This window comes from Elephas maximus, chromosome 12 (assembly GCF_024166365.1).
Source record: "Elephas maximus indicus isolate mEleMax1 chromosome 12, mEleMax1 primary haplotype, whole genome shotgun sequence".
In the NCBI taxonomy this organism is placed as follows: domain Eukaryota; kingdom Metazoa; phylum Chordata; class Mammalia; order Proboscidea; family Elephantidae; genus Elephas; species Elephas maximus.
The window spans coordinates 59,332,265-59,353,990 of NC_064830.1; the positions used below are offsets into that span (position 1 = coordinate 59,332,265).

The following is a 21,726-nucleotide window of genomic DNA, read 5'->3' on the forward strand; positions in this document are numbered from 1 at the left end:
TTGGAAGACAAACGATAGCCAGAGTGGAGTCAGCCCCACTCGGGGTGGGATGGGTGCTAGATTTGGTGTGGGACAGTTGGAACGAGTTAATCTCTGCGTCGACGGATGTCACAGCGCATTCCCTGCCGTGGCCAACTTGAAGGTCCTTGGAACAGAGTGGGTATGCCTGGGGGATGGGGTGGGCTTGGTGGTCCCGGCAGGCAGCAGTGTGTTGGTCTGTGAGGAGGCAGTGGCAGAAAGGACTCTGTAAACCTGAAGCTACCCATTAACGCCTGTGGGAAGATTCTGGAACCCAGAGCCTGTGCTCAGGGTTGCACTGACCTGCTAGCTGGGGTCAGCGTGGCCATACGACCCCAGCATGGTGAGAGGAGGGTGGAGGACAGAGTACAGCTGGGCTGACAGTGCCCCTTCTCATCTTTAAAAAAATTATCTAAAGTCAATTACTTTGGCATGCATATAAAATTTAACACATTTTGTATTAAACTTAAAAGCATGTTTATCTAGACACATGGATTTGAGTTTGTTTCTAAATGTCACTGCTTTTTGTTATAACACATGCAATTTTGGCTGTTGAGCTTTAGAAAGTGAACATCCTGGTTTTTGCCATTTTGAGGAACAGCAAGAGTGTGTTTGGAAAAAAAGAAAATTCTAGAACCCTGTCCCCTGGGAGTCCTGGCTCTCCTCCTCCAGTCTCTGTTGCCAACCTGCTGATGCCATGGGAGCCCTTGGGGGACCTGGGCAAGGGGGGTGATCTTTGGCCCTGGTATGATGGAAGGGGGAAACCCTGGTGTCGTAGTGGTTAAGTGCTACAGCTGCTGCCCAAAGGGTTGGCAGTTCAGATCCACCAGGTGCTCCTTGGAAACTCTATGGGGCAGTTCTATCCTGTCTTATAGGGTCGCTGTAGGGTCAGAATGAGTCGGAATCCACTCGGTGGCATTGGGTGGGTTTATGATGGAAGGGTGGGGCAGGGCAGGGCTTGCACGAACAAGGCATTTGGCAGCCACCCTGGCCCTAGAGCTCTGTGCCACAAGCCACCTTCGGGCTTGGACCAGTGTCCTGGGGAAGGTCATGAAGGGGGCCTTCCCAGGGCAGGGTCACCTGTCGCAATTTGGGGCAGCCCTGAGTTTGAGTACGTGCTCATGTCAAAGAATGCCCTGCCCGCAATGCCCGCATCCTCTGTGGCCCAGTGACCTCTCATAGTTCACCCTCAGGCTGTTGGTCTGGACCTTGCTGGCCTACATACACACCTGGCCTTCCCTGTCAGTCAACATGGAGCTTCTCTCACCGGGGAGGCACCTGCTGGGCAGCTGTGGGGCCTGGGCAGCTCTGTGTGTTGAGGAAGGAAGGCAGGGCCTCTGCTCCCTGGGCCGGAGCCCCCAGCTTCAGCCCCCTCCTCCTGCCCGAAGCCAATGCCCTGTGGGTGTGTCAGGTGAGGATGGGGGCTTCCAGCTGGACCCAGCCCTCTCTCCGGGCAGATCTGTGGCTGACCTGAGGGAAGGGAAGGGGCCGCAGGAGCCCCCAGGCTCCTGGGTGACCCAGCATGGAGGGTCAGGGGCCACCTGCACCAGGGTTCTGGGAGTAGGGCTCCTGCCTGGAGGGTGAGGATGCCCCAGGGCTGCTGGCAGGCCTCATTATGGGGGACAGGCTGAGCAGCTGAAAGCCAACTTCAGTGTGGGATGAACACCTCAGATTCCCTCTAGGGACCCTTTCAGGGCACCCCCAGGAGCTGTAGTCCTTGCACGGGGGGGGGGGGGTGGAGCCCAGGCTGCATGCAAAGGGACCTCCCCAGGGAGTAGCTGTCTGCAGGGAGGAAAGCACCCTGGCTTTCACCCTCACAGAGCCATGGGGTCCAAATTGTGCTGGTCCCCAAGGTAGACTGAATAGCTGGGGCAGCAATGCCCTTAGGTGGAGCCCCCACCAACCTGCGGGCTCTAGAGCTGAGACCTTAGGGACCTTGGGTCTCTGGCCCTGGCAATGTCAGGTTTGGCTGCTACTGTGCCTTTGGTCTAACCTTGCCTGGAGCTGTGCCTCAGAGCGGATGGGGGGGAACCCCGTTATGGATTGAATTACGTCCCCCCCAAATTGTATCACCTTGGGTAGGCTATGATTCCCAGTATTCTGTGGTTGTCCTACATTTTGTGATTGTAATTTTATGTTAGAGAAGATTAGGGTGGGATTGTAACACCCTTCCAGGTCACATTCCTGATCCAGTGTAAAGGGAGTTTCCCTGGGGTGTGGCCTACACCACCTTTTCTCTCTCCAGAGCTGAAAGCGAAGCAAGCAGAGAGTTGGGGACCTCATAACACCAAAAAAGCAGTGCCATGAGCAGAGAGCATCCTTTGAACCCAAGATTCCTGCACTTAGATGCTTCCAGACCCCAGTAAGACTGAGCACAGGAAGAAGGACCTTCCTCCACAGCTGACAGAGAGAGCCTTCCCTTGGAGGTGACGCCCCGAATTCGGACTTCTAGCCTCCTATACTGTGAGAAAATAAATTTCTCTTTGTTGAAGCCATTCACTTGTGGTATTTCTGTTATAGCAGCACTAGATGACTAAGACACCTCTCTTGGTCGACAATATCACCTCACCTCTGTGTTCAAGGTCCTGAGCAAGCCAAGTGGGGGAGGGGTGGAAAAGGAGGCTGTGGGCTGGCTGCTGCCTCTACCCAGACCCCAGATGCCACCCTTGGATCTGCTTGCTGGGACTCTTGGCTCCCCTGAATCCTGGATTAAGGATTGGGTTTGGTATTCGCCCCGCAGGAAACCAGTGTGTTTGTTTTGCTTTTCTGAGTCTCTGCATCCAGCACAGGCACTTGGTGGGGGAAGTGCCCTTCTGCTGATCTGTGGGGATTCGTGGGCTTCCTGGGGATTCGTGGGCTTCCTGGGCGGCACACGTGCGGGCCACTTCCACAAGGAAGCCACAGTTCCCTCTATGCTCAGGGCAGACTGTGGATTGTGTCCTGGTGCCCTGGGGTTTTCTGGGGGTACCCAGCCACAGTGCAGCCTGAGTCCTGCCCTCTGTACCCCCACTTCCTGCCCGTTGGACTGGAGACGACTTTGAGGGTGGAGCTGGGTAGTCACTGAGGACCTTAAAGTTCAGAGAACAGCCTGGACTGCCTTCCCGGACCTCCTCCATCTGGTTTTATCTGAACCACTGGCAGACCGCCTCCAGATTGTACCACCACAGCAGCCACTTCTACGCTGGGCTGGCGGGAAAGATTACCTGGGCAGCCCTTCCCTCCCTTTCACACCTGTGGAGGCAGTGGTGGGGGGCTAGGGTCTCCTGCTTTCCCCAGGGGGCTGCCCTCCTTGCTCATTAACACTCCCTTAATGTCTAGGTGTAGCCGTTCGGGTCCCTGTGTCCACTGCTGTGTGCTGTGCTTGTGCGGCTGCCTCCCAGATCTGCTCTCAGCTGGATCATGTGGGTGTGACCCTCAGCAAAACCTCCCTTCCTGGCCTTGTTTTCACAGCAGATCAGGGGCAGGATGGGGTCCTGGTGGAGGGCTGACCCTGGGCGTGCTAGGCAGCTGTCCAGGTCTAGCTCTTCCAGGAACACCTAGCCCTGACGGTCTAAAGGAGTGGAATATGGGTGACGGGTGAAGTAGGCCTGACTCCCTCCCCCTCATTGGGCTCAGGACTGCCCCTGCCACAATGATCTCTGCCTTGATGACTCCCTGAAGCTCCCTTTCCGCCTCAGTGCGGTGTTTTCAGCAGCCTTGCAGACCCTCAGGTCAGCACCCCTTCTGTTACTATGGGACCTCCCCTAAGGTATCACTCCCACAGCTTGCCCAGGCTCTGCACTTAGGTGTGGCCAGACTCCCCACTGCACCTCCAGGCCTCCATTCCTGACTGCCCTTGGGAGTCCTGTCCCACTGTAGCGCCTGTTCTCCGCCTCTCTCAGGGACTATCCCAATTTAAAGTCCTTGGCTGAGGGCTTTGTCCTGTCCTCCCTTCAAGCCCGCCACCTCTGCTTCCTGGCCTCTGTTCCCTGCCCAGGCTGTTCCTCAGCCCCGAGTCCCGTGCCACACCCACTCCTGGAGTGCACTTCTGAGCTGGGGGTTGCAGGAGAGGAGGGAGGAGGCAAGGAGCGTGGCCATGGCCAGGCCCCCCACCCATAAACCCAACTTGTCAGCTGGCCAAGCCTGCACCGAGACCAGTGGCCAGAAGAGAAATCCGGTTTTGGATGGTGTTTCTGCCCCAAGCACCCCTAAATTTATTCCTTATAATGTGAAACTAAATGAGGAGAGCTTGAAGGAAAACCATTTCCCAGGTTGGTAAACTTGGAGAGACTGATAAAAATGCAAATCTGAAATTGTCCCAAAAGTGATGAGTCTTGCCTAAAGCTGTGAATTCTAAGGGGTGGGGGGAGGGGGAGGTAAAAGGCACAGAGATTTCAACCACCAAGTTTTAGAAAACTAAGAAATAGTGGTGTGTAAAGGGACCAGGTGTAAAAGAAGGGTCACCTTCCGGAAGGGCCTGGAGCCTTCTGCCACCAGCCCCCACCCCCCATTAGGGAAAGCATTTGTCAGTTGGGCCTTTTTCTAAGCTACCTTTTCACTGGTGTTTTTGCTTATCCCCCCAGCTCAGGACAGTGAGTTCTGTGCATTTATTACCTAGTGGGAAAAAAAGTTCCTCTTCTTGTTTTTCCAAATGTCAGCCTTATTGTTGGGTTGTGGGGTGAGGAGGCTCCCGGAATGGTGCCCTGGCCCTTGGACTCCCTCACTGTGTTAAGTGTGTGTGTGTGGTGTGACAGACACGCCCAGCCTCCCTCTCAGCTTTTATTTTCTGGACAAAGGATGGTGTGCTTAGCGGATTCGCAGAGCAGGCTGCCAAGTCCCCGCGGTAGTCCCTCTGACTCGCCTGGTGGGGGATCTCTAGGGGGGAACAGAAGACCCCTTTCCTCACTGTGATGGCTGGTTCCAGAAGATCCTCCTGGGGTGAGGCCCAAGCTGGCTTGGGTTGGGCTGTCCCCACGCAGAGGCCCGTGCCCTAGCTGCAGCTGAGGTATGTCACCCATGGTGGCTGGGCGTGCCCTGCTGCAGACCATCCTGATGGCTGCCCGTTGCCCTCAGGGAGAGCACAGTGCCATGTGGAAACACGAAGACTCCACTGGGTAGAAAAATCCAAACCCCCCAGCAGGCAGTGCCTCTCTGTCAGAGCCCCATCCCGGCTTGGGAGGCCTGGTTCAGAGGTCGTCATTGACACGCTGCTCCCCAGCGTGGGGCTTGAGAAACTCAGTCCATGGTGTGCACTGCCACCATTGCTTCTCTGTTGTAGAAAAGTGAAGAAAGTAAAGGTGCAGGATGTGGCGAGCTCAGGGAGTGGGTACCCACCTCTCACTGCCCCTCATCCTGGGCAGGCGGCTGCAGGTGGGCAAAGCTCAGGAAGACTTGCTCCAGCGAGATCTGGCTCACGGAATAGTCGTCCACTCCGTACTTTTCCTTGGCCTCCTCCAGAACACCAAACACCTGTGGGAAGCAGACATACTGTGGTCACAGGCCCAGGGTCTGGGAGTAAGGCACAGGTCTGAGGAGGGGGCTCAGCCCTGCTCCAAGGGCCCCCACTAGGAAGGTGCTGGGCCTGAGGGGCCTCTGCAACATGAGGTGACAAGGCCCCTGCCTCATCCCGAGTGCCTGTGGGCAGTCAGTCCTGGCACCCCCTGCTGTGCTCCTGGGGTGGAGCCTGGCTGAGTGGTATGTGTGTGGGAACTGAGGCAGGGGGTGTCTTCCAGCTCTGCTCCCAGCTCAGGGCACGACCTTGAGCCAGTTTCCTTTTTGTTCAGTAATGTTTCCAAATCAAGTACTCTGAGTATAAAGCCCAGGGCCCAGCAGGTACCAGGTGTGTCTTGGGGAACAGATGCAGGGGCGGGGTGACAGCTGGAGGGGACCGTTCCAGCCTGGCCTGGTGCACTCACCTTCGCCCAGCTGAGGCCGTGGCTGGGCAGGTGGTAGTGGACCATCCCCTGGTGCTCATCCTCCAGGATGCTGCCTGCACAGGGAGAGACCGAGTTCCTGTGAGTGCCAGGGTCCAAGATGTGGGACTTGGCAGGGGTGAGGCCCAAACCCATCTATGGGCAGTGGGGAGAGGCCCTGGGCCCACCCAGTGGGCTGCCAGCTGCACACACCTGGGAAGGTCAGGTCCACAAAGGCCTTGAACACCTCCGGCGCCGCCTTCTGCCCGTCGACCCGGACCTTGGCCCGCAGGGAGTAGCCACTGCCAAACTTGCTCTTGAGGTGCTGTGGGCTCCCCAGGCACTTGAACTGGCCCTGTACCATGATGGCCAGCCGGGTGCACAGGGCCTCGCACTCCTCCATGCTGGGGGAGAGGCAGGTGGGCGGGCCTGAGACTGTCAGGCGCACGATGACAACAATGTGGGGAGAGATGCTCCACAGACAGGAGGTGCTGGTGCCCAGATCAGGCTGTTCCTGATTCCCATGCTCAGGGTGTCCCAGAAGGCAGAGCCTGCCCCTCCCACTGACCCCAAAAGACCAGGCCGTACCTGTGGGAGGTGAAGATGATGGCCTTGCCAGACTCACGGGCCCGCACCACCGTGTCCCAGAGCAGACGCCGGGCCACAGGGTCCATGCCAGTGGATGGCTCGTCTAGGAAGATGACTGTGGGATCTCCGATCAGGGCGATGCCGGTGCTCAGCTTCCGCTTGTTACCACCACTGAGGGCAGAGGGGCCGGGGACAAGGCTGACAGCTCCATGTGCTCCCAGGTCCCAGGAAAGCCCAGCCCCGGGATTGCAGGTGCCAGGTGAAGAGGGACAGGTGAGCCAAGCCTGGAAGGCCCACCTCACAGGATGGGGGCTCCCGAGAACTCTCTGTGCTGAACAGGGTCTTGATGGGCCCTCACATTACCTGCCGGCAGTCCTGTCTACAGGTGTCTCCCCTGCAGCCCTCACCTGGCACTGTCTGGGGCCTGGATCAGGTTACCAGACCCCCCATCCCCACTTCCAGGGCCACAGAACTCTGGCTGCAGACCCATGCGGGCATCCCAGCTCTATGCTCAGGAGGACGCTGACCCCACACTGGGAAGAGCAGGGGCTGGCGGGTGTACCTATAGGTCCTGACCAGTTTGTTGGCGTGTGGCTCCAAGAGCAGGCCCCGCAGCATGTTCTCCACGCAGGACCCGATGTGGTGCTCGGGAATGCCCCGGAGTCGGGCGTACATGACCAGTGTCTCCCATGCCGTCAGGTGGTCCAGCAGGGCATCAAACTGAGGGCAATAGCCGATACGCTGCCTCACCTGAGGGTCAGACAGCCCGGGAAGGAGCCATGAGAGGGAAACACCAACACAGAAAGCCGGCCTTCCCGCCCTGGCCTGTCTCTGGGGCTGGAGCGCCTCTCCAGGTGGTCTATTGAGCTGGGCGGCAGGACCTGGTGGTTCCTTCCAGGGAGCTGGGCCAAGTGGCCGCTCCGAGGGGATTCGGGAAGGGCACAGTGGGCTGGAGGTGTCACCAGCTGTCCTCAGAGCTGCTCACCAGATGTACCACCACTTGGACCCCATACCGAGGGGCCAGAGACAGGCCAGGTGGGCCAGCTTGGAACCTGGGCGATGGCCAGCAGCCATGGGTGGGCTGTGTGAGAACGGCTTCATTGACTGTACAGTGACTGTCATGCAAAACTGCCTGGCAAGAGCAGTGTATGCCCCTTCACCCATCACATGCCCAGTAACCTCGCATCCATGCTGGGACCTTGTGTTTTTCTCTCTGGTAAAATGGATGTTTGCTAGTAGCACCTCTGAGTGCACTCCTTTGTCAGATGGCAGGACAGCTGTTCTTGGGCATGTGGCCACATCCCAGCATACCCAGACGCGGCCCAGGGCTCTCAGGTCTAAAGTGCATGCGGCTACCAGCCACCCAACTGCCCTCAGAGCTGATGGGGGACAGGTATGCCTGGGGTCTGTGGGCTCCAGAAACTGGGTGTCTTTTTCTCTGCCCTCCTTGGGCCTCTTAGGCTTCTGGACTCTATTTTTAGTGGATGTGGGAAAATGCTTAACCATTGTCTCTTTAGCCATTGCCTCTTCTCAGGCACTGTGCCTAAATCCTTCATGCAGACTGGGTGGCAGGACGAATGTGGGGAGTGGGGGACACTGCAGAGCACTGCCCCCAGACCCAGAGCAGCGGCCCTGCCAGCCAGCCCAGGCCCAGACCATCCTGCTGTCTCCCCCGACCCCCTACCCACTGGCTCTGGCCCATGGCCTGATCATGCCACCCCCCACCCCCCCACCGTGTGCTGTGCCCTAAGAGCCCAGACCAGCCTGTCCCTGCCTCCAGGGTACCCACCCTGGGGTGGAGCCCACACGCCCACCTTCCCAAGGTCAGAGCGAATGCTGTGGCCCCCGATGAAGGCATCCCCTGAGGTGATGGTCTCCTCCCCGGTCAACATTTTGAAGGTGGTAGTTTTCCCGGCCCCATTGAAGCCCAGCAGGCCAAAGCACTCGCCCTTCTGGACTGCAAGGGAGAGCTTGTCCACTGCAAGGAGGGGTGTCCGCTGCTCATACACCTGTGCCGCCAAGATGAAACACTGGTTGAGAAGGCCTGAGACCTGGAGCCACTCTGGGCCTGAGCCCTTAGCTTCCAGCAATGCAGACCTCAGCATGGACCAGTGTCCCTGCATCACCTTGGAGAGCTCCTGGATAACCAGTGGCGGGTCCCGTGGTGGCGTGTCTAGCGTGGGGGCCAGTACTCGGCTCCTCTCGTCTGCTACGTCCTGGTCTTCAGGCAGCGCTGGTGCCCGGCTGTATGAGTCCATCTAGCACTCAAGACAAAGATGGCTGGTGAGGTCCTGCCGGGCAGGCAGAGGGGCAGGACAGGGTCAGTCTGATGGACTGAGTAGGAGTGCAGGTCAGTCTAGGCCCCATGGGCCGAACTCGGAGCTTCCGCTGGGATGGGTGAGGCCCTGGGGTCGGCATCAAGGACACAAACTACAGGGCAGGGCTCCAGAGAGAGGCCATAACCCCCCCTCCAAGAGATAGGCTCTGGAGTAAGACCATAACTCCCGAGGATGCCAAAGGAGGCTTTGGTGGGAGAGATGTGCTGACAAACTGAAGCGGCAGCAATGGGCCTTAAGTTACACGTGAACTACCAAGTCTCACAGGCTTGTTGGTTTGCTGGCAGTAAGGAGTAGGGAAATGCAGTCAGGACAGTCTGACAGCCGAGGGTACCTGGCCTGCCAGGGCCCTACCTCCCCCTCCCCAGGCCAGCTGCCCTGGGGCATCTGGGGGGCTGACTTCTGTTGAGGGGCAGCGCCTCTACACCATGACATCAAGGTCTCATGACTGGGGACATCGCTCTCAAGTGCTGAGGGTGGCCTGGCAGTGGCCGACTGTGGACGCAGCCTGCCTGGTGGCCAGGCCCTGAGTGTCCACCATGGGGAGCCCCTCTGTGTGGGAGCTGACAGGTGCAGAGCCATCTCCCCTCTTCGTTACAGACGCAGCAGGCCGAGCAACCCCTCACGCGGGATGCGTTCCCAAGCCCGCTGCAGAGGCTCTCACCAGCATGCGCCGGCCCCGGAAGGCACAGAGGAGGTTCTTCAGTCTCCACAGCAGGTCCGTCTCCAGGAGGAAGAGTATGGTGAGGTATATGAAGCCTGAGACAGCCATGGAGGTGACGAACCTGCCGACTCCTGGGGCCCTCCATGCATAGAAGTTTTCCTGGTACTCGATGTCTGCGGCACAGGGACACAGCATCACCCCGCGCTCTGCCGCCCCTTTCCAGGCCTCCTGCCCCCCTCCTGGCATACCCAGGCCTTGGCCCACGGCCCATGCTCAGCATGAGGTAGTGGACTGAGGGTCCCCTAGGCACTGCCAGCTGGTGGTCTGGAGGGAACAGGCCAGGGAGAAGGAGACCTGCCTGTGCCGTACAAGGTGTGAGAGATGCGTCTGAGTTCTGGGGTGTGGTGGAAGAGGCCACTTAGGGGAGGGGTGGCTGGGCTGAGCTTACAGAGGGTGGGAGAGGGCCAGTCAGAGGTGTTGCTGCCTGGACAAACCCCGGGCCCTCTCCAGAGGAGGTGAGAGAAGCTGCTTGGGGCCAGCAGATACTCACGGTACTTCTGGCAGTAGTGGGTGGCCACCTCGGAGGAGGTGCAATATCTCCGGGTCTCGTAGTTCTCATAGAAGCTGCTGATGGCCATGCCCAGGCAGTGGTTGGGCAGCACCAGGAACACCTGGTCCAGGGTTCTGGAGAGTTCTTCCAGCTTGACCGCTGCAGTGAGGAGACGTGGACCGGTTGGCTCCAAGGGCCACTCTGCACGCCGGCCCCCAGGGTGTTCCCTGCGCAGTCCTGGTTCCTTCTCAGCCACCTGGCAGCTGTTCCCCGAAGAAAAGTGGGCACTGACAGATGCCCACAGAGGCCTCCTCGGGCAGAGGGGCTGCAGGGCACGTCCAGGGCCTGGTGCTGGTGTCCCCTTCCCAGGCACAGCCGCTCTGCGGGTGGTGGGAGAGGGTATTGGGGCCCCACCTGGGATGCGCATGATGGTGACCACAAGGAAGGTGGCAATGCCTGAGAGGATGTTGAAGATGGTCAGCCGCGTGTAGGCGGTGGCCGCCCCCGAAAAGAGGAAGCTCATCAGGTACATGAGAGGGATGATGGCCCAGCCGTAGAGCAGGAGCAGCGCCAGGGCATCAGCCTCGTGGCCGTCCTGCGTGAACGCGTGCACGTCAAAGGCCTTGAATACCACCTGCAGCGCAGACACGAGGCTTGAGGTACTAGGGAGCCACCAGAGACTCACCAGGCAGAAGAGGGTGCTGGGAATGTGAGGGGGCTTTGAAACTGTTACCAGTCGCCTGGCTCAGCCCAGGGCTCCATTTGGACAGACAGTGCCTCCTCTGTAATGAGGCCCCACGCCAGGCCTGCCTACCCAAGGTTAGGGTTTGGCAGGGATGAGAGGAGCCGAGTGGGGCTGTGGAGAGTTCCTATATGTCTCCCAGGTTAGGGGCTCTATGGGTTCAGGCTCTGGGCAGTGTTCCAGGCCAGCCCCTCGCCTGCAGGGGAAGGCCCCCTGGCCATGCTCAGCAGCAAAAGCAGGCTGGGGACCACGTAACCTGCAGAGGAAGGCCCCCTAAGCCACACTTACCAGCAGCAGCAGGCTGGGGACCAGGAAGGAGATGAGATCCCATAGCAGGGCAGAGAGCCAGAAGGTCGCCACGTGGACACCACTGACAAACTGGACATGTTTGGCTTGGGTGGCCCTCTCGCTGACCGCCAGGATGGAGAAGGTGCTGGCCAGGAATGCCATGGCAAAGAGTAGGTTGAGGGCGATGTGGAAGCCCTTCCGGCCCCTGCAGGGACGGGTGGTCAAGGCAAGCGCCACACACCATGCAGAGCGAGGCTGGGCGCTGTCCTTACTGCCTGCAGCAGGCAGCCCCGTCACCCCACTGTTAGAGGTGCTGGGGAATGTCGAGGCTGTGCAGGTCCCATTGTGCCCCCAACACAGCCCCTCCTCCGGCTTCTCTGTTCTCACTGACAGCAGCAGCACCTCCCCCGCCCAGTCACCTTCAGTTGGTACCCCGTCCCCCACCCAATCACCCAGGTGACAGTGCCATCTGTCAAGCTGCTTTTCAGAGTATCTCCTATGAGAACGCTCTGTCCCCTCCTCTCTACACTGCCCTGGGCCAGACCCCCATTAACGTGTGCCTGGCAGAGTGGAGCGGGGGTCTCAACTGGGCGGGGCAGGGAAACAGACGCACTCATTGAACTGGTCCTTGGCAGCCTGCAGGGTGCTCCGAGGCTGAGGGTAGTTGGAAACGGTGATGGAGGCCCGAGGGCCACAAAGCAGCTTGAACAGCAGGTTGTCCACGACAGCCAGAGCAGTGGCTGGGGAGTGGTAGGCCTGGTTGTTGAACAGGGCGGTGATGACCGTCCGTTCCCCAACATCTCTGAAGGATGTCGCCACCAGGCAGCGCTCATTAAAGCCTCCGCCCTCCACCGAGGCCCTGAAGATGAGGAACTCCTCCAGGTCACCTGGGGAGAATGGTTGGGTTGGTTGACCAGGCACCCACCCCACCCATACCCCAAGGGAAGGTCTATGCCAAGGACCCTGCCCTCCTGGAAGCACTGAGGGGATCAACAATGCGCCCTGGAGCACATGTCCACATAGCCTTCCCAATGTAGACATGCTGTGTGGAGGTGGTGGCCGTGTTGTGGGCAGCAGCAGGACCTGAGGCTGCAAGTGTGATGTGACTGCTCACAGTACCCAACAGGACTGCACTCGTGAACACTGACAGGTACTGCACACTGCAGAGCCACTGTGCATATCTGTGGCTGGTCTACATGTGAACACTGGCAGATACCGCATACTGCAGAGCCGTCATGCATGCCTGCAGCTGCTCTACACATGAACACTGACAAACACTGCACACTGCAAAGCCCTCGTGCATGTCAACGGCCGCTCTAGATGTGAACACTGACGCAAACACCATGCACTGCAGAGCCATAGTGCGTGCCTGTGTCTGCTGCTACATGAAATTAAAGGCTGGATATCTAAGTTCCCTCTGCCACCAAGTTGATTCCAACTCATAGCTACCCTATAGAACACAGTAGAACTGTTCCATAGGGTTTCCAAGGAGCGGCTGGTAGACTGAGAACTGTCAACCTTTTGGTTAGCAGCCAAACTCTTAACCACTATGCCACCCCAGCTCTGGATCTTTAAGTAAAAGCTCATAAAACCCCACAGCGAGGCAGTTAGAACTTGAAGTTCCACACTTAGCATGGGAGCCAGGCAAGCTAGATGCTCAGACAGGCTTGGCCAGAGAAGGCTGTGGCAGCTTTGGGAGCCTAATCCTGGCCCTTGGAGCCACCGTGCATGGAGGGCCCTGGAATCCTTGCAGGCCCTGGAAACCTTGATGGTTGTGCAAGGGCGGGTGTCTCAGTGGGGCTACGTGGGACCCAGTCACTGGACTGGGGTGGGGGGTAATGCCAGGGATGTTGCTTGACGTCCTACAGTGCCTGGGATTGCAGAGAAGGATCCAGCCCCAAGTGTCAAGAGTCTGTTGTTGGGAAGCCCTGCCCCAACTGTCCACCTGGGCCACACAGCATACATGGCCTGATTGCCCACCTGGGCCTGACCACACACCTGATCCAAATGCACACCTGGGCCCAGCTGGCCACCTGGCCCACACAGCACACCCGGCTCACACAGCACATCTGGCCCAAGCCTCTGGGTGGCCCTTACCCAGCACCTCACGGGGCTCCTGCCCCTCAGCCTGTAGCATGTCTCTCAGGTGCTCGGACAGCTGCTGGTCCAGCTGTGATGTCCCGGGAGCCGAAAAGGGCACGACGGTAGTACCGTATTCTCCTAGGGTCAGCTCCAGGCTGGGGTCGTCGAGGATCTCCGATGAGTAGTTTATGGCCAGTAGGGCTAAGGTGAGGCACGTCAGAGGGACCAGGACCTGGGCTGCCACCACCTTCCACTCCCGCCAGCTGTACACAGCCTTCTTCATGAACATGGCCCAGAACTGCTGGCAATGTAGGGCGAGCTGCGGACAGGGAGGCATGGTGTCACTCAGGGTCACAGTGGTGCTGTGCAGGTTGGGGTCTGCCCCCTACCTGCCCCGCTGCAGCAGCCCTGTGTGCTTGAGCCTGGGAGAGTGGCCTTCTGCCACAACTACATGAGCAGCCAGACAAGAGCAGCCAGGGCTTTCTGGAGGAGTCCACTGCACCATACAACCCCGCCTACACACACCCCACAGGTCCAACCATGGGCCTGCACATAGGCACTTGGGGACTGAGAGCAGCACGGGAGGCAGGCAGACACCACATTATCTGTGTGGGATGTTAGGGGGCTGGCGGAAACCGTGTAGCCTGATGCCCCTCTGCCCCCACCCCCACCACTGCTCCATGCTGGAGGCAGCACTGGATGGGGGACCCCTGCCATGCTTACTGGGAGCAGACGCACAAACTTCCCAAGCACTTCCCCATATTCCCCAGTGCCTCCCCCATCACTGTCCTCCAAAAGCAGTGAGGAGGGACCGAGCCCAGCTCTGTGCTGCTGGCTGTCTAGTCATGGTTTCCTGACTAATATGGAGCAGGATAGTCCTCTACCTAGCTAAACTGATGTGTGGCCTGTGAGCACGATGGTGGCACATGGTGTGCCCTCTGCAGATGCAGCGCTGTGCTGTTCCAGGCAGACCTTCCCTGAGAGCATGGCACTGGCACGTGGAGCACCCTCTGCAGATGCTTCACCGTGGTGTTATAAGCAGACCTGCCCTCTGGCTCACGAGTGGCCAAGCATTGGCCCCATTTCATGCAGAATACTAAGAAGTGGCAACTGCTCGAGGAGAATGCTCCCAGTTCCTCATCTTCCTGTACCTGCCAATGGCCCAGCTGTTGGCCTTCCTGGAGCCCAAACTGCCTCTGTAGGCTCTGCCTGCTTGCTGCTGGCTGCATCTCACCAGGCCCAGGGGCTGCCTGCCCTCCCTCCCCTGCTGGTCCCTACTGGCTGCTCACCCCGGTGTTGAGCTGGATGGCGCCGCAGTCCTCCTCAATGAGAGCACCAGCGCCATCGCTGGGGTCCATCATGCCAGAGAGGTGGCTGTCCACTGCCCAGTCGCTGGCCCGCCGCTCGTGCTGGTACTGCAGAGCTGGGAGCTGGATGGCCTGGATGTCCATGCTCGTGTCCACCAGCTTGCCGACCCTGCGCCGAGACACGAGGGCATCGGTTAGAGAGGGCTCGGAAGGGGTAGGGAGTACAGCTACCATTCAACCAGGAAAAGGACAAGTATCAGAGAATGCCATTGGCTTCTTAGCTCGTTCATTCACTTTTTCCTTTGTTCATTCATTCAGTGAACACGGGCCAGCAGCAGAAGCTGGGTCCAGAGGAACCCTAGTGCCCAAGGGAGAGGTGAGAATGGACCCTCTCCAAGCATGGAGAGACATGTGAAACCCAGTTATGGCGTGACCCAGCTTTTCCACTCCTAGGAATCCACCCAAGAGAAATGAACACATGTGTCTACACAGAGACGTGATCACAAATGTTCATAACAGCACTATTCACAACAGCTAACCTATCGTCTATCAATTAACTGATCAGTCTATTATCCAGCTCTCTATTATCTGTCAACCTATCAATGAATCATCTATCTACCTATCATCTATCTGCGGGTATCTGAGCTCATGAGTGCGGTGACTGCTTTATCATTGCACTTTAGAAAGACCGTCCACATCACTGTGCCTTAGACTGACCGCAGGAAGACCTCCTCCATGGTGGTGATGGAGGCCCCAAAGCTTGCGATGCCCAGCTCCTTCTGATTCTTCTCCAGTTTAGTGAAGAGAGTTTCAAACCTGAAAAAAAAAAAAAATCAGTCCCTTCTCAGTGACTTTCTAGATAATTTGCTCCTAAATCACCTCCCTATAGGATGGGGCAGGGACAAATGGTGGCTAACTCCTTGAAACACCACTTAGGGGGGAAAAAAAAGTTGGTTCTTATGGTTTAGTTTCCATATAACATCTTGTGAGTATGCTGGCCTGCTAGAAATTCTTTGACAACATACATCTAAATGAAATAAAACAAACCGAGAGGAAACAGATGAATGCTCATTTGATCTCAAAGTAGGGAAGCACTTTTTAAGCATAAAAGTAATAGAAGAAATCACAAAGTAAGAGATATAATACATTAAATGTAATACATCTGTAGGGAAATAGATCCCACAAAATTAAGAGGCTGCAACAAATTTGAGAAAGTTGCAACAAAAATGGTGGGTATTAATATAGAAAATGCCCCACCCAACAACTGAACAGAAGACTAAAGCAAACCATACCCAGGAGAAGTGCTACTTAACAGCCAATGAGCATTGAACATGATCAACCCCGCACTGGTAAGAAAAGAAGAAAAGCTTGCAATGCAAACCAAGCAACGATAAGACATTTCACCATTACTCATTGCCAGCAAGTCAATTCTGACTCAGTGACCCTATGTGCCAGAGTAAAATTACCCCATAGGGTTTCTCCAACGGTGTAATCTTTAAGGGAGCAGATTGCCAGGACTTTCTCCTGTGGAGCTGCTGGTGAGTTTGAACCAGCTGAGTGCTCACCCATTGTGCCACCAGGGTTCCTTATTTCATCATTAGATACACAAAGTATAACTTATTCCAAGCCAACAGCCTTGGAATAAAATAGGTGCTCTCCTCATATCCTGATGGACGAGTGAAGCAGCAATTTCTAGAAAGGAATTGGCCATATTTACCCCACTAATGGGAACTGATCCAAAGAGGGTAACTGGAGAGACATGGGCAAAGAGTTTTAGATGTGGATGTTTGTTAGCACATTTTTTAGGAAAAGTACACAAGAAAAAAAAAAAAAAAAAAAGGCGTAATAGAGTATTATATGTTTTGGGTTCTTGATGCTGGCAATGATTTTCTCTCCCTCCCCTTGTGAAGTTAGATGAGGTCAGATGCCTCTGCCACACCTTTTTACAATCGGTGTCAGAAGTGGGATTTGTTGCAATGGCTCTAGACTCATGGACACATGGGACTTTATAAGAGAAGGAATAAAGGGGCGTGGGAAGTAAAACTTCTGATTCTGAGATGGTTGCTTTGGTTGTTGTTACCTGTAATGGCTGAAAGGAAAGTAGGAGATATTCTGCTGCAGCTGAGGGGAAAAAAGCTACATCTGGAGTTGCTTGGGGCAAAAGTCTGGCAGGTTAAACAAGATGACTGATAGGGGGCTAGGGTCTTCTGGTTCCACCTAACCAGAGGCTCAAGGTCATAGGCATATGAATGGGAAGACAGTCAAGTTATGGAGGAGATAAGATGAAACTGGAATGTTTTTAACAGGGTTATGTGTTTATCTGAATGTACTCTGGACATTGACTATTTCTCCTGTCTAATGCTGTAAAACAGATCTACATGTATGATGGTAACGAATATTGGGTATTACAGATTACAGAGCATGTAACTCCGCCTTCCTCCAATACTTGATTGGATACGCTAAAAGGGGAACTAGGATTTGCCCAAAAGAAACATAGGCTGTTAATTACAATGGAGTAGCCCCTATTGGGAGCTTAGATCAAAAACTTGAGCCTCACCCAGAACCTTCAGAGTCAAGAGATTCGTATTTGAAAAGAAATGCAGACCCACTCAGAACTGCTGAGGGAGCAGGGAATTTGCATTTGAAGGAAAGACCTGCAGAAAAAAAAAAAATGACTGTTTTGCTTTTTCAATTTCAAGCATTTTGCTATTGTATGCATGAAGGCAGGAAAAGTCAGTGCCCATCAAAAGAACACCCTTCTAAGACTGGAGGTTAAAAGGAGCCAGTGATTTGACCACCTGGTATGCTAGCTTGTGGAGACCATCTGGGTCCACTTGAGTGGAAGTAGGGGAGGCGCAGAAATGAAGAGATGGGCTGAGTTTCGACATGTTCCATTGGCACCTGCTGATCTAGCCCACAGGTGCTATAGATGAGAAACAGAAAGAGAGAAGGGGTTGGCTGGTCTCAAGTAGAGGGAGTTATGTGGACACCTGAACCTATGGCTGGTACCCACTGACCTAGACCACAGGGGATAGGGATAAGTTGACCAGAACCCAACCAAACTGAGAGAGAAAGAGATGTTTGACACTGTGAGCTGGTGTAAATTGCTGCAATTTGATGGCATGCTCTGGATTGGGCTTTGCTTACAGGTGCAGATGCTCAAAGTTCCAACAAGAACAGAAGATTCAAGACCAAGGAACATGCTGTCTCCTCACAGTACTGGTTTTACAGGGACGGGCAATTTAAACATTGACAGTATAAAACAAGGGGAGATAAAGACACGTAGTGGCTGACTTACATGCTTTAAGAGGTGTATTTACACTCAAAATGAGGGGGACAAGGGAGCACACCCACTGAATAGTTTCCTCTTTTCCTCATGGGTCTGGGTAACAGACAGTTGGTGAAATGCTGATAGGATGATATGATTCAGTTGTGTGTGTTGACTGTTAACAGGACTGCAGTACAGTGGCCAAACCTCAACTCCCTTAAAGGTTTTGCTATGCTGATACCTCGAGAGAGGTTTAGAGTAAGGGAACAATCTCTCAGTTAAAATTTTATCAGAGGCCAGAAAGGGTGAAGCTGAGATGATTTTTGGAGGACCTGACCACATCAAACCAATATCTGCAGCAGACCTGAATGGCTGAGTAACCTCACCCCAAGGACTCTTCTGCCCTACTGAAAAACTGTTAATGACTGTCATGGATTGAATTATGTCCCCCCAAAAATGTATCAACTTGGTTAGGCCATGATTCCTAGCATTCTGCAGTTGTCCTCTATTTTGTGACTGTAAAAATTTTATGTTAAAGAGGATTAGGGTAGGATTGTAACACCCTTACCACATCATGTCCCTGATCCAATGTAAAGGGAGTTCCCCTGGGGTATGGCCTGCACCACCTTTTATCTCTTAAGACATAAAAAGAAAGGGAAGTAAACAGAAAGTTGGGAACCTCATGCCACCAAGAAAGCAGGGCCAGGAACAAAGTGCATCCTTTGGACCTGAGCTTCCTGTGCTGAGATGCTCCCAGGCCAAGGGAAGACTGATGACAAGGACCTTCCTCCAGAGCCGAGAGAGAAATCCTTCCCCTGAACTTGGACTTCTAGCCTACTGACTGTGAGAAAATAATTTCTCTTTGTTAAAGCCATCCACTTGTGGTATTTCTGTTCTAGCAGCACTAGATGACCAAGACAATGGCTGTTTTGGACTGGTGGAATGATTGGGAGGGGAGAGTTATCCATGGCTAGAAAAGCTAGGGGGTGGCCTGCAGTGAGATGGATCATTTTTGTGTGGCCTTTCTTGCCATGTTCTTGTAACTCCCACCCAAGTGATGGGGTGGGACTATGCAAATGAGGTACTTCTGGCCCACCAAGGGGATTGGACAGTTTGCCAATAATGCAAACAAGGTGCATGGCACCCTTGTGGGGGGTGGGACTATGCAAATAAGGTATATGAAACTCTGAGGGGATTGGTCAGTTTTGCCATGCCACAAGGCTTAAAATGAGCCTTCCCAGAGGAGGAAACGGGGGGGGGGGACATCACTACCACCAAGAAAGAAGTCCTAGGAGTGGAGTACATCCTTTGGACTTGGGATCCCTGTGCTGAGAACCTCCTAGACCCAGAAGACAGAGAGAGTTGTAACACCGAGATGGTGAGAAGCAGCAGGAAAGAAATAGTGGCAGCAAAGGCAGGAGAACCAGGAGACCAGGAGGAAATGGCGCAGTGTGCTTCCCAGCCCACGGAGCAAAAAAGCTGAGTGCCTTCGGGTAAAAGGCTTACTGATGGGAGTGGGGTACCTCTGAGTACTTGTCAGAAGAGTTGGGCTTGACAACCCACAGAGCTGGAAAGCTGAGCATCTTTGGGCTGAGGCCTGCTGTTGTAGTGGGGGGCCTCTGGGCACTTGTTGGAGAGCTAAAGAGCTTCGTGACACTTGCCCGAGCAGGGCAGAGGCCCGGCCAGCCCAAGAGGCCCAAGGGACCGAGGGCCAGAGGAGGCCTGCCTGCGGCCATGGCTGAGAAGAGGCTGTCCTGATCGAAGAACTGTATTCTGAGTCGTTTTTGATCCTGAATTGTAACCTGTTGCTCCCCTAATAAACCCCTTAGTAGTAAGTACTGTCTGTGAGTTCTGTGTGGCCACTGTGATGAATTCTCAAACCCAGCAGAAAAGTAGAGAGCTGTGGGAGGGATGGCTGGTGTCAGAATTGGCGTCTGACCTCCACCTCATAGGAATCAGCTTTGGGCTGATGGTGCTGATGATGATTCTCCCCCTTCGTGAGGTCAGACGAGGAGGTCCTGACGACATACCACACCATTTTTTCATATGTTGAACTGTGTTCCCCCAAAAGCTTTGACGCAGTCATCACCCCTGAACTGGTGAATGGGACCTTGTTTGGGGAAACAGGGTTTTTCTTTGCAGATGTGGTCAGTGATATTGGAGTAGAGAGAACAGAGAAGTATCTTCAAGCCTTGAAAACTAGAGATTTGTCCTGCTGGGTTTCAGACTTGCTTGGTACCGACGACCCCTTCTTTCACTCCAATTTCTCTCTTTGGGAATGGGAAAGTCTGCCTTATGCCTGCTTCACCATTGTGCTCTGGAAACAGGTCTCACAGGGCTGCAGATGGAGCTTTGCCCCAGGGTGGACCATGCTTGGTGTCACCATGTCTGATTTAGATGATTCAAAAGATGAGATTCTGAACTTGGAGTGGATGCTGGAAGGCGGTAGGACTTTTGGGGATGCTGGGATAAGGACCTGTGAGTGCTCTCGCCTGGCCTTTTGGGACCATACCTGTAGGTGCCCTCTCTGGGGCTGTACCTGTGAGTGCCCTCTGAAACCATACCTGTGGGTACTCTCTCTGCAGCTGAACCTGTGGGTGCCCTTTCTGAGACTGTACCTGTGGGTACCCTCTCTGGGGCTGTATCTGTGGGTGTCCTCTCTGAGATATACCTGTGGGTGTTCTCCTGGGGCTGTACCTGTGGGTGCTCTCCTGGGGCTGTACCTGTAGGTGCCCTCTCTGGGGCTGTACCTGTGGGTGTTCTCCTTGGGGCTGCACCCATGCACGCGCTCTCTGGGGCTGTACCTGTGTGTGCTCTCTTTGGGAAGGATGAAGGAAAGCTCGGCCCCAGCACTGCTCTCTAGGGTGGCGTTGGGGACGTGGTGGTGGACCAGCTGGGAAACAGCCTCTGGGTCACAATGGGGCTCCTTCACGAGGGTCATGTGGTACCCTGCGCCTGGAACATGGGGAAAACACGTGTCAGCTGCTCAACCGTGCCTTCTCACACCCCCTCCTGAACCATGCTGGGTCTCCGGGTGCCCACACTGGGTCAGGCGCATGAAAGGAGGCCTCTAACCCAGATGGACTCCTTGCCGCCGAACTCCGCGTGCTGTCCTGGGGTCCCCTTGGCTCCCTAGCTGGGAAGAGATCCTGATGTGAATGGGTGGTAGCACTGTACAAGCCTTCCCTTGACTGCTCAACCAACCAGGGTGAGGCAAGATCCCCAGATTGAGACCTCCAGTTCCCGGGACGGACACAGTATTCACACGAAATGCCAGCCCTATGTTTCAGGGAATGTATGTTGTGGGATTTCACCTGTTCCTGAAGGATTAACACTAAGCATTGTTACTATGAGGTAACCACGAAGAAGAAGACAGTAATGGTAGAGGCAGAAATGGTAGTGATGCTAGTCACAGTGATTTCATCTTCATGGGACTTCCAAATATACCGTCTCCCTTGCTTTTGCTACGTCATGTGGCAGGGATGTTGTTTCTGGGTCCATGTCACAGACAAGGACGCAGAAGCCTAGGAAGTGTAATGCTCAGCCAAGTGATGAGGCGGCAGGAAGTGAGAGCTGGAACTCGGCCCAGGGCTCCAGCTTCAGGTCTCAGGATAAGACAGAGTCTGCTCCTTGTCCCCCAAGATCTGCTCTCCCCTCTACTGGTAACTAAATAATGTCTTTTTGCTGTGTACATAGTTGTCCAGCACCAAGGCTGCAGGCTCCAGCCTCCCTGCAGTCTGGTGTTGACCCTGATTAGACAGCACTGGGCGTGTAGCCTGGGGAGCATGTCCAAGGGCGACATGTGCTCCTTCCTGCAGGGGGATGTGGACAGGAAGCTGGCACAGCCAGGCCAGGTGGTGATCTCAAGAAAACAAGCCTCACCACACAGTAGGGCAGGGCTTGGGGGCTGCGCCCCTGACGCTGGGCGTCACTACGCTGCCCTTGGGCTCATCAGCCTCTTTCCTGTTGAGCCACTCTGAGCCACCAATGAC

General features: G+C 55.4%; 1 protein-coding gene across 6 annotated transcripts in view; it reads right to left on the bottom strand.

Annotated features, from left to right (window-relative positions):
* Positions 1 to 4,336: 4,336 nt before the first annotated feature.
* The window catches only part of ABCA3 (ATP binding cassette subfamily A member 3), a 50,575-nt gene continuing 33,185 nt past the window's right edge, over positions 4,337 to 21,726 (bottom strand). For 3 of the 6 annotated variants that reach the window (XM_049903161.1, XM_049903158.1, XM_049903159.1), the window contains 16 exons: positions 20,539 to 20,689; positions 15,184 to 15,282; positions 14,449 to 14,635; positions 13,175 to 13,478; positions 11,691 to 11,964; positions 11,078 to 11,282; positions 10,462 to 10,681; positions 10,048 to 10,206; positions 9,498 to 9,670; positions 8,624 to 8,755; positions 8,312 to 8,506; positions 7,060 to 7,247; positions 6,498 to 6,668; positions 6,123 to 6,313; positions 5,913 to 5,986; positions 4,362 to 5,466 (listed from right to left, as the gene is read on the bottom strand). In XM_049903161.1, coding sequence (XP_049759118.1) covers positions 5,335 to 5,466; positions 5,913 to 5,986; positions 6,123 to 6,313; positions 6,498 to 6,668; positions 7,060 to 7,247; positions 8,312 to 8,506; positions 8,624 to 8,755; positions 9,498 to 9,670; positions 10,048 to 10,206; positions 10,462 to 10,681; positions 11,078 to 11,282; positions 11,691 to 11,964; positions 13,175 to 13,478; positions 14,449 to 14,635; positions 15,184 to 15,282; positions 20,539 to 20,689 — 2,855 coding nt within the window. In that variant the 3' untranslated portion in view covers positions 4,362 to 5,334. Of the gene's footprint in view, positions 5,467 to 5,912; positions 5,987 to 6,122; positions 6,314 to 6,497; positions 6,669 to 7,059; positions 7,248 to 8,311; positions 8,507 to 8,623; positions 8,756 to 9,497; positions 9,671 to 10,047; positions 10,311 to 10,461; positions 10,682 to 11,077; positions 11,283 to 11,690; positions 11,965 to 13,174; positions 13,479 to 14,448; positions 14,636 to 15,183; positions 15,283 to 20,538; positions 20,690 to 21,726 lie in introns of those variants that run through there. The other 3 variants (XM_049903162.1, XM_049903160.1, XM_049903163.1) reach the window with 3 other exon arrangements.